Source organism: Polyodon spathula, chromosome 32, assembly GCF_017654505.1.
Source record: "Polyodon spathula isolate WHYD16114869_AA chromosome 32, ASM1765450v1, whole genome shotgun sequence".
Classification (NCBI taxonomy): Eukaryota; Metazoa; Chordata; class Actinopteri; order Acipenseriformes; family Polyodontidae; genus Polyodon; species Polyodon spathula.
This window is the reverse complement of record NC_054565.1, coordinates 1,411,968-1,427,397: the sequence shown is the minus strand read 5'-3', so window position 1 is coordinate 1,427,397 and position 15,430 is coordinate 1,411,968. Positions and strand designations below refer to the sequence as shown.

General features: G+C 41.1%; 1 protein-coding gene across 8 annotated transcripts in view; it reads right to left on the bottom strand.

The window, feature by feature from the left end:
- pum1 (pumilio RNA-binding family member 1) overlaps positions 1-15,430 on the bottom strand; it is a 507,081-nt gene that overhangs the window by 36,354 nt on the left and 455,297 nt on the right. For 7 of the 8 annotated variants that reach the window (XM_041234070.1, XM_041234071.1, XM_041234069.1 and 4 more), the window contains exons 2-3: positions 2,911-3,281; positions 977-1,045 (exon numbers count right to left, since the gene is read on the bottom strand). In XM_041234070.1, coding sequence (XP_041090004.1) covers positions 977-1,045; positions 2,911-3,270 — 429 coding nt within the window. In that variant the 5' untranslated portion in view covers positions 3,271-3,281. Of the gene's footprint in view, positions 1-976; positions 1,046-2,910; positions 3,282-12,489; positions 12,509-15,430 lie in introns of those variants that run through there. The other variant, XM_041234076.1, reaches the window with a different exon arrangement.

Here is a 15,430-nt window from a genome sequence, read left to right as displayed (position 1 = left end):
CAACAGATTTACACTGCGCTGGAAACCACTGTCTTTACACTGTCCTGTACCTACAAGTTCAGAAGCAGAGAGTTGAGTTACAGCAATTATGAATGTATTTTTTGACCCAATTAATTTATGCAAATCCAAGCCGGTAATTTGGAGAACCCTGAAAACCCAATAACTCTGAATATGAAAATGTCCCTGCATCCGGACAGTTACAAATAATAAAATTACATTTCCAGTCTGGCAAAGCCAAGCTAGGCACAGACACATCCATTAGAGGCCTCTGATGAATAGTAAATGTTATTTTTAAGCTGTACTCTTGTTAATAATTGAACAAAAAAAGACTCCCACAGGCACACACAAGTCAGCTGCATTGCAGGCACCTAAGACTCCAGCTCCAATAAGCAAAGAAACACAGCCTACCCCCCCTGCCTCCCCCTCTCCCCCCCACACGCACCTTAACAGGGTGGAGAAATACAATTAAACAGCCAGAGTAATTGTGCTCCAGCTTCCAGTGCTGGATTACCACCTCAAATAGTATTGCTTAATTGTTTTATACTATTTCACCTACATTTTATTAGCACACTATTTTCGGGGTTAAATTGGGAGGTGAGGGGTTTAAGCCAGTAGAACGTGTCCCGTGACCACAGAAAACGCAACAGCATTGTGCGCTCCAAAGTCTTTTGTTCATATACAACACTCAAACTCCCTAAATTCGCAAGCTTAATATATTACCAACAGTTTAAATACCCAACACATTAACAATGCCAGGAGCAGTGCTGCAGATCAGAAGATAATTACAACAGTACAAGGTGTGGCACTGAATCTCCAACCCTCCTGCCAACCAGACAAGCTGGAAGACAGAAGTTGCTTTTCTGCCCAGCAACTACTGGCTGGAAGACAGAGGCTGCCAAAGCAATCCGCAGACTGGGTTAATAATCAAAGACCCAGGAGCTCTGAAAAGGAAAGCTGGAATAGCCAATGTACTCACCTCTCCCATTGCTCTCCCCTCGAGTGCCAGAGCTTGAAAATCATGGTTAAGCCCATCCATTGATCGCACCTATGGACACAAACAGATTGTACTGAATATTTATAAAAATACATTTAAAATCAAATTGTTTTTCCAATAGTATAACATAACAGTAAGAGAACATTCAAAAGAGGAGGTTAAATGTTGAAGAGATACAAATGACAAAATCATATACGAAGAAAAAAAAATAGCAAATATATTAAAGGATTACTTTTCACAAGTTTTTACAAAGGAGGATACGGACAACATGCCCAAGATGTCAACTGTCTATCCAGTTTTAAATAACAAGAATAACCGAGGCAGAAGTGTTAAAGGGACTACAAGCTCTTAAAATAAACAAATCCCATGGACCAGATGAGATCCTCCCAATAGTACTCAAAGAAATGAAAGAAGTTATTTACAAACCGCTAACCAAGATCAGGCAACAGTCTCTTGACAAGGGTTGTACTGACAGACTGGAGAATTGCAAACGTAATATTGATCCCGAAAAAGGGAGACAAAACCGAACCAGGTACCTACAGACCAATAAACGTGACCTATTATATATACACTTATGGAAACTATAATAAGATAAAAAAATGGATAATTACCTACATGGTAACAGTATCCTGGGAGACAGTCAGTATGGTTTTAGGAAAGGAAGATCATGCAACTAACCTGCTGACTTTGAGGATGCAACATCAACAATGGCTAACTGCAAAGCATATGACCTGGTTTATGTAGCTTTTGACAAAGTCCTGCATAAAAGTAAATTCTCAAACTAAACACAGTAGGGATTAAAGAAAATGCATGCACATGGGTTAGGGAGTGGTTAACACGTAGAAAACAGAAAGTATTGATTACAGGAGAACCCTCAAAACAGAGCGATGGGGGGGGGGGGGGGGGGGGGGGGGGGGACGGACGACGACAATGACGACACACCTCCCGAGTGACCCAACCAGTAAATGCGCCCCGACACGTGGCAAATGACATTTGTTAGAGAATAGTGTAAGGTACTGCATGAAGGCAATAAAAAATGTGCACTATAAATACCACATAGGAAACGCTGAAATTGAAGAAGGAATCTATGAAAAAGGCCTAGGAGTTTATATTGACTCAGAAATGTCTTCATCTAGACAATGTGGAGACCAACAAAATGCTCGGATATATAGTTAAATCAAGGGAAGTAATGTTAACTTTACAATGCATTAGTAAAACCTCATCTAGAATACTGTGTTCAGTTCTGGTCCCCTCGCTACAAAAAGGATATTGCTGCTCTAGAAAGAGTGCAAAGAGCTACCAGAATTATTCCTGGTTTAAAAGGCATGTCATATGCAGACAGGCTAAAAGAATTGAATCTACTGTCTTGAACAAAGACGACTACGCAGCAACCTGATTCAAGCATTCACAATTCTAAAAGGTACTGACAATGTCGACCCAGGGTACTTTTTCAACCTGAAAAAATAAACAAGAACCAGGGGTCACAAAAGGAGATTAGATAAAGGGGCATCGAGAACTAGGAAGCACTTTTTTTTTTTTTTTTTTTTTTTTTTTTTTTTTACACAGAGAATTGTGAGAGTCCTGAACCAACTCCCCAGTATCACCCTGGGATCATTCATGAAGCAGCTTGATGAGACTCTGGGACCAATAAGCTACTAACAACAAAAACAAGCAAGATGGGCCGAAAGGTTTCATGGTTTGGTTTTCCACCAGGACCCGTACAGAGCCCTCACGTGTCGGATGTGCCAGTGGAGAAGGGGTACAAGACACAACTGAGCTTGTTACCTTTACACTGTAGCTAATCAAGTTCCAATTAAAACCTAAAATGGGTGAACTGCTATGCCACAGGAGTCTTGTTTTTATCCCTAGCACAGATAACACCCCCACCACCGCTTCCCGTGCTTCTGGACCCTCACCTGGTTGTCCGAGTGGATGTTGTCGCCGGTTGGCCAGCGGTGCTTGCTGTTGTTGTAGCCCCCTCCCCCAGGCTGCTCTCCATGCTGCCTCTGGAAGAAGTAGTCGACCATGGCGTCGTCCTGCGAGCGGCCGGCCCCCCCCGCAGACCCGGGCGCCTGTCCCGAGTGTGCACCCGCAGGGAGGGGCTGGCTGGGGGGCGCGGCCTGGGGGGCTTGCCCCGAGGGGGGCGCACCTGCTCCCGTCGTCAACACCACAGGCATGCTGAGATGGCTCGTCTCGAGGGGGTACTGTTTAAGGTGGGGGCTGAAGGAGTCCTGCCAGAGCACTGCTTTTCTCTTCAACACACACGCAACGCTCATTCCACCAGCACCTGAGGAAGACAGAGGAAGGGGAGGGGGTTCGATCACACGCTGTCTGGGTTTGTTCGCCCCTGTACCACACCAGACTGCATGCTCTGTATCCTTGTAGGTTTTTAATACTTCAACCCTAAATATGCTAAAGGCCAGATAAGTCAGCTCACATTGTGAAAGAGGCTAAAGTTCAGCTAAAACCCATCCCATAACAGCAAAAAGTCATAAAAAGATTACAAAATCAGCTACGAGCAACAGAGGAAAGACCCGGTCCAGGCAAAAGATTAACACTGTATGAGAACATCTGGTAGAAACAAAATGCTTCATCCAAGTAGCACATTCAGACAACCCAAAGCAGCAATGCTCACACTGGTGTCTCTCTGCATTACATTCAGAAAAAAACACACCAACCAACATCTGAGTCAGTTTTAAATTCTGCAAATCAATCCTGTTCAGTTTTTACACTACAATTACTTGGTGTCTGTTCACAACAATGTACTGTCGTTCAGCTACCTGTCCACTCTACTTTATCAAGTAGGACACTGCTAGCAGGCCATTTTCCTTGCTTCATAAAGGTTTTTTTTTTTTTTTTTTTTTTATAGAAATCATATTCTTAACATTTTAAAACACTCAAGAACTTTTGTTAATGTACTAGTACTTGATCCTTTCTCTTAGAAGACTCACACACAACTGTACATGCAAAATGTATATGAAATTCAGGCCTTGTTTTTGAAGACAGAAGACATTAAACAGTAGACCATGTCCATGAGAAATATAGGTCACAGACTGATGCCCCTAAGAATGCGCGAGAATGTCTACACCAAGTTCCAGCACAAGTGAGTGAGAGACACCAGACAAGACCTAGCTCAATAACATGGTGTCCGTAGCAGATACAACACTGGCAACACTATTCATGAGCAGTAAAAAGACAGTCACCACTGCTTTATTTACAGCCCTGGACAGTGCACCACGACACAAGCCGTTATTCCTGCCACCATGCAAACAGATGCTCCTGGGATCAGGATACATACCTGCTGAGCAGGACATGAAGGCTGAGGAGGCTTGTCACGGGCACAGTGTTTACAAAGAAACCACAGGCTACTTCAGGTGCAGTAAAAACAGGCAGTATTTGCAAACTTGAAGCTATCAAGGAAATACACAAACTCATCAATTTGGGGCCTGGCTTATTGTAAGAACTTCATGAAGATTTTCTTTTTTTTTTTTTTTTTTTAAATGCAGTCTGTTTCCATGTGCATGTTTGTACAGAACACGTCAGCAATGTAAATGGTCAAGGACAAAAGTTAAACTCCATGGTATTGGAAAAAGCTTTGGAGTCAAAGAGAATCTAAAACATTGCAATATGCTGGTCACAAAATGGTTTACCCAGAGCAACTAATTTGGTAATGGACTTCAAGCATTTTATTTATTGCTCACAGCGCTAACAAGATTTTACACAATTCCTTTTAATTTGAGAAATAGAAAATATGACTGTAGAGAAACAAACGCAACAATTTCAAAAACAAGATCTAAAGAGGGTAAGAAATGTGCTGAAGCTGCTTTGTCTTTGCATTCCTGCTCGCAGGGTTTAAAATCCAGCTGGGGATGGGTCCCCTCACCACGATTCAGGGACCCCCTGCTGATCAGACGGACACTTTGGCAGCCTGGGTAGGGGTGCACAACACCAGGCCTGTAGTCATTTAAAAATTATGCATTAAAACCGGCCCATCGGTTCTGTAACTGCTCAGCACAGCCAGGGTCTCTCATAATACATATATTACACTGGTTCTGTAACTGCTCAACACAGCCAGGGTCTCTCATAATACAAAACACGAGATACAAAGTCCTCTAATGATCAAAAATCTACATCGATTGTATATGTCAAAATGTACGCCTCATTCGCATTGAAGTTCTTTGCATGCGTCATAGCGAGAGTATCAGAAGCAGGAATCGAATGCGAGGTGTTTAGTGGTGGTGATTTCTGACAAAAAATAAATAAATTTAAAAAAAGAACTGAGCTAACCTGAAACAAAGGAATTGTTTTGGACAATATATACTGGGCGAGTGAAAATGTGTCCGTCAAAGCCAGATACTGGGGGGAAACGAATAAAGACTGGCCGTGAACACCGGCAGTTTAACCCAGAGGACAGAAAAATACTTTAACATACTGCCGTCCCTACAGAATATATCCACCCTCGCCAGAGACAAAGCAAGCGAAATACAAGGACTTGCAGGGAGAATTCAGATCTTAAAAAAAAAAAAAGAAGGGGCCAGCAAGGTGTTTAACAAACACAAGGAACCTGAATCTGCTACGATAGCAAATTTCAAAGTTGCTCAGCTCATTGCAAAATCAGGATACCCCTTCACAGATGGAGATTTTTTAAAAGAATGTCTGATGGAAATGTGACGCCGTTTGCAAAGAGAAAAAAAAACAAAAAACATACCTTTAAGGTTTTCCTTTCCCGAATGACAATGCAGCAATGTTTAGTAGACAAGTCTGACAGTAGCTATGATCAGCTAAAAAGCTGATGTAATGATTGTGTACTTCTCAGCTCCTCTTGATGCCAGTGACATGCCACAACAATTTTTATTCGTGGAGCAACAAGAACATTTGAAGTCCGCCAGGAGCTGGCATCCCTTGCATCTCTACATGGCAGAACCACTGGCTCTGACATTTTGAATGCATTTAAAAATAGCAGCAGAACAATTCTGTCTGGCCTGGGATAAGCTGGTGGGGGTGACTGCCGATGGTGTAGCGGCTATGACAGGTGCGAGTACAGGTTCACTGGATGTGTAAAGAAGCACATTGTGAAAAATCGGAGCTGCTGAAGCAGTACCATTGCATAACACACCAGGGGGTCTTATGTGCGAAATATTTTACATTTAAAAAGAGATTGTGGACTTTGTCTCGACAGTTGACTTCAGTTGTGCACGTTCTCTAAACAGTGAATTTGTCATTTTAGGAAAATATAAATGCCATTTACAGTGACGTCAGACAGCTTAGCCGTGACAACGTCTTGAAGCGGTTCTTTGCGCTGAGAAATAAAATTCTCCAAAAGAGACGGGACACCTCTGTTATGGAAGACATTGACTGGATTGCTGATCTGGCTTTAAAGGATATTACAGGTCATCTTAATGACTTAAGCCTGAAGTTACAAGCATCTTATTTCTGATTTGTCTGAGGCTGTGCTTTTGAAATTAAGTTAAAGCTGTTCACAAACCATCTTGAGAAAAGTGCAGCAGACACACTTCGAAGCATGTCGAGAAGCCTTTCCACAGGACAGAACAAATGGAATGGCCATGCAAGTGTACTGGAACAACTGCAGGGAGTGTATCGCCATGCAAGTGTACTGGAACAACTGCAGGGAGTGTTTGGCAGCAGATTGAGACCCTTTCTCTGCTGATGCTGAACATTTCCCTGAAGAACTGGAAGTCATTGAAATGCAGGTTCCAGAGTGCTGAACAAGCATAGTCAAGTGACACTGCTTGAATTCTACAGACCTTTGGATCATGATCAGTTTCCCAATCACTGCAGAGCAGCTTTAAAAGTTGGTCTCTTTCTTTGGCAGTACTATCTGTGAGCAGGTGTTCTCCATTATGAAACTGAACAAGTTACACCTGAGAACAAGATAAACAGGTGATTACCTGTCAGCTGTGCTTAGAGTCACACTAGGGCTTGTTTATATCATGTATATAAGATACCACCCCCCCTCCCCCTCCTCCTGCTCATACACTGACATGCAGACATGTTTTTCTAAATAAATGTGGGAACCGCAATTGGACTCAAAATACCCGGTTCCAATGAGATACCCGGTTCGGATCGGATTCCAAAAATCTCCTCAAATGCACATCAGTCATTTTATCAGCTATGGGAGGCATTAACTCTTTGCAGTCCATTTATTCAGAGCTCGTCAAGTCAAATTTATTTTCACATGCGCTGTTTAAAATATTTTTCAGAGTAAAACAGGTTTAAAAGGCATTGAATCGCAAAAGGACACTCAGTACTGTATCTACAGCCAAGCCCCACCCCTTGTTCGCTGTATTTTTCACATCTCTTTATAGACGTGCATACTGATAAATGATCTCCTGAGCACTTGTTTTATCATCCAACTCCAATAATGTGATCCAAGTCATCATTTTATTACTATAACATCTCAAAAAGCTCAGCAAATGTCAGTGATATTCTTTGCGCGCTGGGTGCAGAAGCAGCTACCTCCTTTGTTATGTCCATAGTGCATTGGGCTATGAGATACACCCTTTTTTTTCGGTCTCACTCCGCCACTGAAAGGTATTCTGTTTTTTCCGGGAAAAAAAACAACTAGAGACCTGTGCTTTACGCCTTTCTGATGATGTCAGGCGGGGTCTGACATCAGACTGAAAAGGGTGAATTGTACTTACATTGACTAGATGTGGTCATCAGGTCAGGAAACAGACTGAGCATGCATTCCAGTTTGAAAAATACATTGTAAAAAAAAACAAAAAAATTATTATTCCCAGTCAGTTTTCTTCAGTGTTTACAATTTATTTGCATGTTGTTTGCCAGGAATACAAGCCTGTCGTCCTGCTCTGGATTCAAGGTGACATGCTTTTTGTTTAAATAAAATACACAGAGGGGAGTACTGCAATGCATTCAGAAAACCGATTCGCTGGTAGGATGGGACCAACGAATCAGTTCCTAGTTAACACGAGCAGGAGAAGAGGAGCACGCTCACTGCTTGTTTGGCTGAAATGCTGTAAATAGCAGCAAGGCAGGGTGTTCGGTGCAGTTTCGTCGATAAACTTAAATAATGTTATTAACTATGCATGTTACAAAAATGTTATTATTGAATTGATTATCCAGTATTTATATCAATGTATATAATCATAGCAGACCTAAGGCAATTACCAAACCCCTTGCTTTTTATAATATCTGCCCTTCCTTTGGCACTACAGCAGTCTCATATGCAACTAACTGCTGTATATGATAAATTACTAAAATGAACACATTGTCACGTGACCTGTTATACGTCTAGCATACTATTCAATGTTTTAATTTTTTTTTCTTTTTTCAAGAGTTCATATTTAAAAATTCCCACCCCTACTAAAAAGCTTATTATTGTGTGTAGCTACCAGGGTTTAAAATAAATGCACACGGTATGCAATACTTGGGATTCATTTCAAATGTCTTGGTAACATTCTTTATCTTGTGAATTTCAGCCCTTTGGCGAGTTGTCTTTCTCTGTATCTCGCCTCTCACAAAATATAGTTGTGCACCCTTGCTCTGGGGGTTCAGTAACTTGGCAACATACACGGTGTAAGTTTGACAGGTGACAATAGGCAGCTAGGGAATTTTAAATGAACAAGTAAAAATATATTAAGTGTTAAAATTAAATTTGGTTTTACACTTACAGTTAGCAGGAGATCTGGCAACTTCCTTTGTTCGAAGCAGTAATTGCTTCACAGTCTAGTTGAAGATGGGCGACAGCACACCGCTGCTGCGCATGAAGGTTTGCATCAGTCAAGCGAGCGTGACAGCAGGACTTAATCCGGCACATGGCTGAGAACGTACGTTCACAAATGCAAGTCGATCCAAACAGACACTTTTGGAACTCAAAAAACGCTAATATTGTGCAGCAACACATTTCCAGAATTCCTGAACAGAACTTGCATGCTGTGCTGACCGATTTTGACCACTTTCAGCCAACAAGCTTATTTTTCTGTGCCACAGGCTGAAAAGTGGTCTTGACTTTTGTATACTAGAGATGGGATAGACAATCATGGGCTTTCCAGATGCTAAATTATTAAAGTGATCCTCTGCAGGACTATTTCAATAAATTAAAGGGCATGGCTGGAACAAAGTCATCCAATGGAATGGAGAGCCATAGAAGAGCAGCCTTTTCAGGGGAGACGGGGCGCGTTTTCTGTCTGTTAGAACAAGGCCAGATGGTCCAAGGACCTGAAAATCACAATGCAGAGCAAAGCCATCTGGATGCCAACAGGAAAGAGTTTACAAAGGGAAGTAGCTGTGTGACGTTATCTTGTGCAATGGGTGGGCAGAAGTGTTTTTAGACAAAAACAGATCACACCCACTCCCTCTGGATTTCACAAAACCATATTTTTGAAACAAACAATAAAAATTACAAAGTACATGTAAAAATGTGCGAGTGACATGTGCTCAATAACACCTTTACCAAATTTCATCATAGCTGCAGAAACAACACTGTAAATGCAATGCTCTACAGAGAAACATATTTCTTAACCAATCACACAGACAGCTGGAGCACCCAAGAGTACAAGTTTATTATACACAACAAACATCACATTTTCATAACAATTTATGTACACATAGTGATGTAATCATTAACAGTTTGAATTTCACTCAATATAATGTATTTATTGAAAACCCCCTAACAAGTAACACCTTGACACACACCAGGTGCATTGCAAATCTCAGTTACAAATGGCTTTCCAGCCCTTTATCAACCCTGTAAATCATTAAGTGTGTACTGCCTTATCATCCAGAACCATCAGTAAACATATGCACTGGCATTGGAGACGTGCATGCTGTAGCAGGGTTAGAAACTCACGCTGGCTCACTCGAGGCAATTTATCTTTTGAAGTGTAAAATAATTTTACAAAAATGTGGAGATTTATACTGGGTTACGACCGTGACTGAAGATGTCATAGCAAAGGGGGCCGGTTGTACTAACTCGGTAAAACAACAGGCCACATTTTACTAAACATTGTAAAACTAATAAACAATTACCATAATGAACATTATCATAGTATGATGCTTAAAACATTATGACACAATATACTCATAATAAAGTTGAGCTTTGATCTATAAACAAACAAAAAAATGACCCCCCCCCCCCCCAGAGTAAAACAGGTTTAAAAAGGCACTGAAAATCACAAAAGGACACTCAGAATTGCATCTCCAGCCAAGCCCCACCCCTTGTTCGCTGTATTTCTCACATACCTCTTTATAGACATGCATACTGATAAATCCTCTCCTGATCCCTCGTTTTATCACCCAACTCCTCAATAATGCGATCCAAGTCATTATTTTATTACTAGAACATATCAAAAGGCTCTGCAAATGTCAGTGATATTCTTTGGGCGCTGGATGCGGAAGCAGCTATCTCCTTTGTTTATGTCTGTGCTATCTCTGTGGCTATCGCATATGCCCCTTTTGTTTGTTTTTTTCAGTCTCACTCAGCCGCTGTCTCTGCTTTTTCCAGAGAAGAAACGACTAGAGACCTGTGCTTAACGTCTTTCTGATGATGTCGGACAGGGTCCGACATCGGACTGGAAAGGGAAAATTGTAATGTCGGACCTGGTCTGACACAGGACTGCAAAGGGTTAAAGCTTGGAACTCGCTGTCTGTAGCTTGGTGGTGTTTACATTATCGTCAGTATATTTTAAGTGATTGGAAGCTGAAATTACTTTTTTAAAAACACACTTTTCTTATACCAATAGAGTACTGCTGAGCGGTAATCACTTTGTTTGAAAACCAGGCTTTAATCACTGATAACACGTGCACAGGCGGTGACTCCGTGAGCGCTCCGGGCTCAAGCACCAATGAGGGGGAAAAAGTCCTGCACAGTGCAAATAAATCACTTGTTCTGTCAAATTATAGCATGGATCCTTCAAAGCAGAACTGTATTGCAGCATTTAAATATTAAATCCATTTATACAGTCTCCTAGCTTTCTTGAAAATATCCTCGTTTCCCTCAGTTTCTTTTGTATTTCTAATGCTCTCATTAGTACCTAAACCTAGTAGATACAGCGTCCGTCAGTTCTGGCAGACTCCACTGTACTTGCTGAAGTGGTTTTCTCCCACTGCTAATTAAAAAGCGAACAGTTTCATCCCGAGGGCTACAGTGAAACGTACTGTTTTTAAACTGGGACTTTAGTGAAGCCTGCATGTGTACAGGAGTACATTCATTACTGTAGATAGTAATTCATAGCCCGCCAGCACTTTTGTAAATAGCAACACATGTAATGTACAATAAAATAAAGATCATATTTGTGTCATCGGCGTCAAGTTCAGGCGGAGCTGCATGGTCGGCAAGGTAACACAGAGACTTTTTCCTCTGTCATCCCGTCTGGTGCTGTGGTGCTGTGTCAGTTTCTCAGCACACAGTACAGTAATCGCTCAGCAACAAGGTGCAAAGAGGTGATTGATCGATCTGTATGAGCGTTTACGAAGGTGCTTTGTTTAAAAAAAATGTAAATCAATTTATAATGGTGTTTATTTTTTAGCAAAATAAAATCTAAGCCTATTTTTAGGGACCCCAGCTGTTGTTGATTCCAACTTGGGACACTTCACATCAGGACTAGCAAGTTTCAAAAGGTACCAGTCCTTTGGACTTGCAGCACAATACTGTTAGTTTCTAACCCAGTAGAAATGATAATAAAGGACTTCTTTCAGAAATTGAAAATCAGCGGGTGTGGATTTCTACCTAATAAACATAGGGTCAATATATTTCTGGTTCTGGGATGGAATTGAGACTCGCACTGCATAGCAGTTTGACCTATTCGTGGAGTTTAAGAAACACACCTAAGCCTGTTTATCTATACACACTGTGGCTAATCAAGCACATATTAAAACCTGGAATGGGTGAAATGGATATGCAATAGGAGTCTTATTTCAATCCCTGTGGGGAAAATGAAAGGCTGTCTAAACATACAGCAAGGATTATATATGTGCTATACTGTATGGAATACCATTTGTTGTTACATAGCAGCCAAACAAATCAGGTTTATGCTTTAGCTACATCCAAACTCCAGGTTAATCAGTCGAGAGCACAGATTTTATTTAGATCAAGATTTGTCACTGCACAATTAGTATCCCTGTTGAGCCTTTTATTCCACTGAAGATGTTTTGCTGCCTTTGTTTTACACTTCTATTGGAATATGAAGCTCTCTCAAAGTGAACATTATCACTGAAAAGTCTTCCTGGTTCCTATTCATCTGTGCAGTGATTAGACAGTAAATCAGATTGTGACCTAAAACTAACCAGTTGTGTTTCAAATACAGTAATCCATCATGTATCCGCTCAAACCGTTTATCCGCTGTGATCAAGCTCCTCAGCAACGTCACCCACGTGTACAGCACTAATGCAAAATGGCTACAAGCAAGCGAAAGTGATTTGTGCTTACAATTTAGTGTATACAGCACTGTGGCAGGGGAGGAACCCTGCACATGAAGAGGGTTTTTAGTGTATATTGTAATTAATGAATGAAGTACCTCATGCTCCAGGGAGAGCCTGCCTGCTGTGTGTGATTACCAGGTGTGGAATCTAATCAGCAGGTAGGTGTGTTCCAGCAGGGCGTCAGGTAAAAAATGTTCCACTTATTCACCTCAGGGCTGCTGCAAAACCAAAACAGCTGAGCTGAAGACGCTGAAAATTCGCCAGTGTGTGTGTGTGTGCGAGAGAGAGAGAGAGAGAGAGAAGAACCAGAACCAAGGCTAGATACCGAAGAGTGAGTAAGCAAGCAAGTTGAAACTGCCGACAGCTGGGCGAGTAACCATGGTTCATTAATTGTTGAACAGAGAAGATTAGTTCAGAGATTGCAGATCCCACCAAAGTTTTTATACACTGTGTTTGTATGTGCTCCGTGCGCAACCATTGCTGGTAGTGTCACGTGAGCTGTTCAGTGTGTTTATCTAAATAAATCCTGTTCCCACGCGGGGCGTATCAGTTTCAACCTCGGTCTCGATCTCCTGCCTGTCACTCAGCAGCGAATGCACGCACCCACACGGCTACACTGTCACAAGTATTAATACCCTGGATCTTTCTAAACAAAGGATTTAGGGGAGCTCTCTAATAAAAGCTGAATCTCAAAACAATAACTGTGTGAATACAGTCATTGTTATAGCTGTGTATTATGGTATTTAAAACAGGAAACACAATGATGCAGTAGCAGCAACAGCAGGGCTGGGTTCACCACCACTTCCAAACAGCAGCTCAGATACCAAACTCAGATGCAACATGCTTTTCACAATCCATACACATTTGTTAGGTCAGTTTCAATAGCCACAATGGACACAAAACCATGTATGAGGGGTACTATCGGAAACGATAAAAATCAGCAAAATAAATATTTTCACCTTGCTTGATCCATTGTGTTTCTATGCCGATTAGCTTACTTGTGCCACTTTTCAGCTCCCCAACCGTACTTCCACCAAAACGAAAAAACGCTCTCAAGAATATGCAATACCACAATATAGACAAATCCGCCTTTCCAAGCTTTTAATATTGTTACTCTGCAGCAGGATATTTTAGAACTGAGGACACAAGGAAGCCGTCACAAAAAACAGCACTCCCTCACTGTCTAACCCAGGTGTGAAACCAGTCTGGTGTACATTTTACTACAATGACTGGCAAGTATAATCTGGGAACAAGAAAAACTATCCCAAATACCACTGGGAGAGAACATGGGCTTTTCATTTTCAAATATTCTTTCAAAATTCAAACTTACATTTCAATATTCAAATGATTTTTAAGTAGGTGGAAAACGAATTAATATTACACTACACCCAAGCTCTCGAGAGTAATATAAACCCAGCAGCACCCCCATCTAAACTACCTATTAAAAGAATGGAGAGAAGCACTTATACAATAGAATGTGTGTTACTGATTTCACACATCACTTATGCATTTGTTTATTTTGCACAATCACTTTTTGTTAACATTTATAAACAAACACACAATCATTTTTCGTCACCAAACATTTCAAGCAGTGCTTGTTTGATACTTGTCCCACCACTAATCTACAATGTACATCTTTGAACCTGTCAAATCCAGAATCGTTCAGGGCCTATTCTGGGACAGTATCAGCAGCTACAGGATGTTAATTGGTGTCAGTGGAATCCATTCTGTACAATTTAGCTTTTGAAGCAACTATGCACGCGACATTTCCAAGCACAACGGTCTTATTTTCAGCAGCTTAAACGGCTTTTAAAATGTCACCATTAATTATACAGCTATTGTGTTAAATAACATTCCTAAACAGGGTTCATCCCAAGTGAGCCTCTAAATGTATGTCAAACTTTGATGCAGGCCTTACACATGGCCTCCTCCACCATTTATATCTCTGTCACCAGAAACAATACATCTGGCCTCCCAGTTACAGAGCTGCACTGCTGGGTGATAACTGCAAACAGACTCAGGCTGCACAGCAAACTAATCAATGCATCCAGTTGAAATGTTTTCACGCCCTGGTTCAGCACATGGCCTGACACTTTAATGCAGTCAGTGTTTGTGGAGGCAGGGTGCTGCCCAGCAGCCAAGCTGGAGGGCAAAACTACTCTGCAAGGATGGAAATAAGACTCCCATTGCATAGCAGTTTGATCCATTCCTGGTTTTACTGGGAGTTGAATAACACACACCTGAGCTTGTTACCTATACGATGTGGCTAATCAATCTTGTACTAAAACCTGAAATGGGTGAAACTTAGGGCTACTGTTCTTCCATTCTGGGGAATAGCAAATTCCACCGTTTCAAAAATGAGCAATTCCATTTTTCCCACTTTATCAATATATTGATAATTAAAAACATAGCATTTGAACACATATACTATTGATAGTTAACAAAAGAATTAATAAACATTACTACAATTTTCTTTTTTGTAATTAGAGACAAGATTTTCAATCAGTCTTGTTGCTGTAATAGTAAATACAGCCCTGAAGACACTTCAAACCTGTCATAAGGTTTACTGACATCACCTGGCTCACTGCTGGCATTAAGATAAGCAGGAAACCCTAACAATTATATTACAAAATGTCCAGCACTTGAGGACTCACTGTGAGTTCCACTGTATTTTAGTCTACCCACGAAGGTGTTTTGAAAAGACAGGTTTATTTTATTGCTGGCACTGCACTCACAACAAAAAGTTACAGTTAGTAACAGTCCAGCAAAGTCAGGCGAGAGTAATCCTCTTCACAGTCCTCGACAAATGAAGTTCAGCGTTTTACTGGCATTACAAGAACCAGGGCAAAATATGAACCACTTTGATAAAAAGGCGTGTTGACCGACTCATTACACAGGTTCACTGCTGTGTATCACCCGATTATAATTGAAATAGTGCCCTGTTTAATGTTAACACACAATGAATCCTCTCCATTGTTTCTCTGCTAATTCTGCCTTATGTGCAAAATTGAACAATGTGTGTCTGCAGACAGAAAC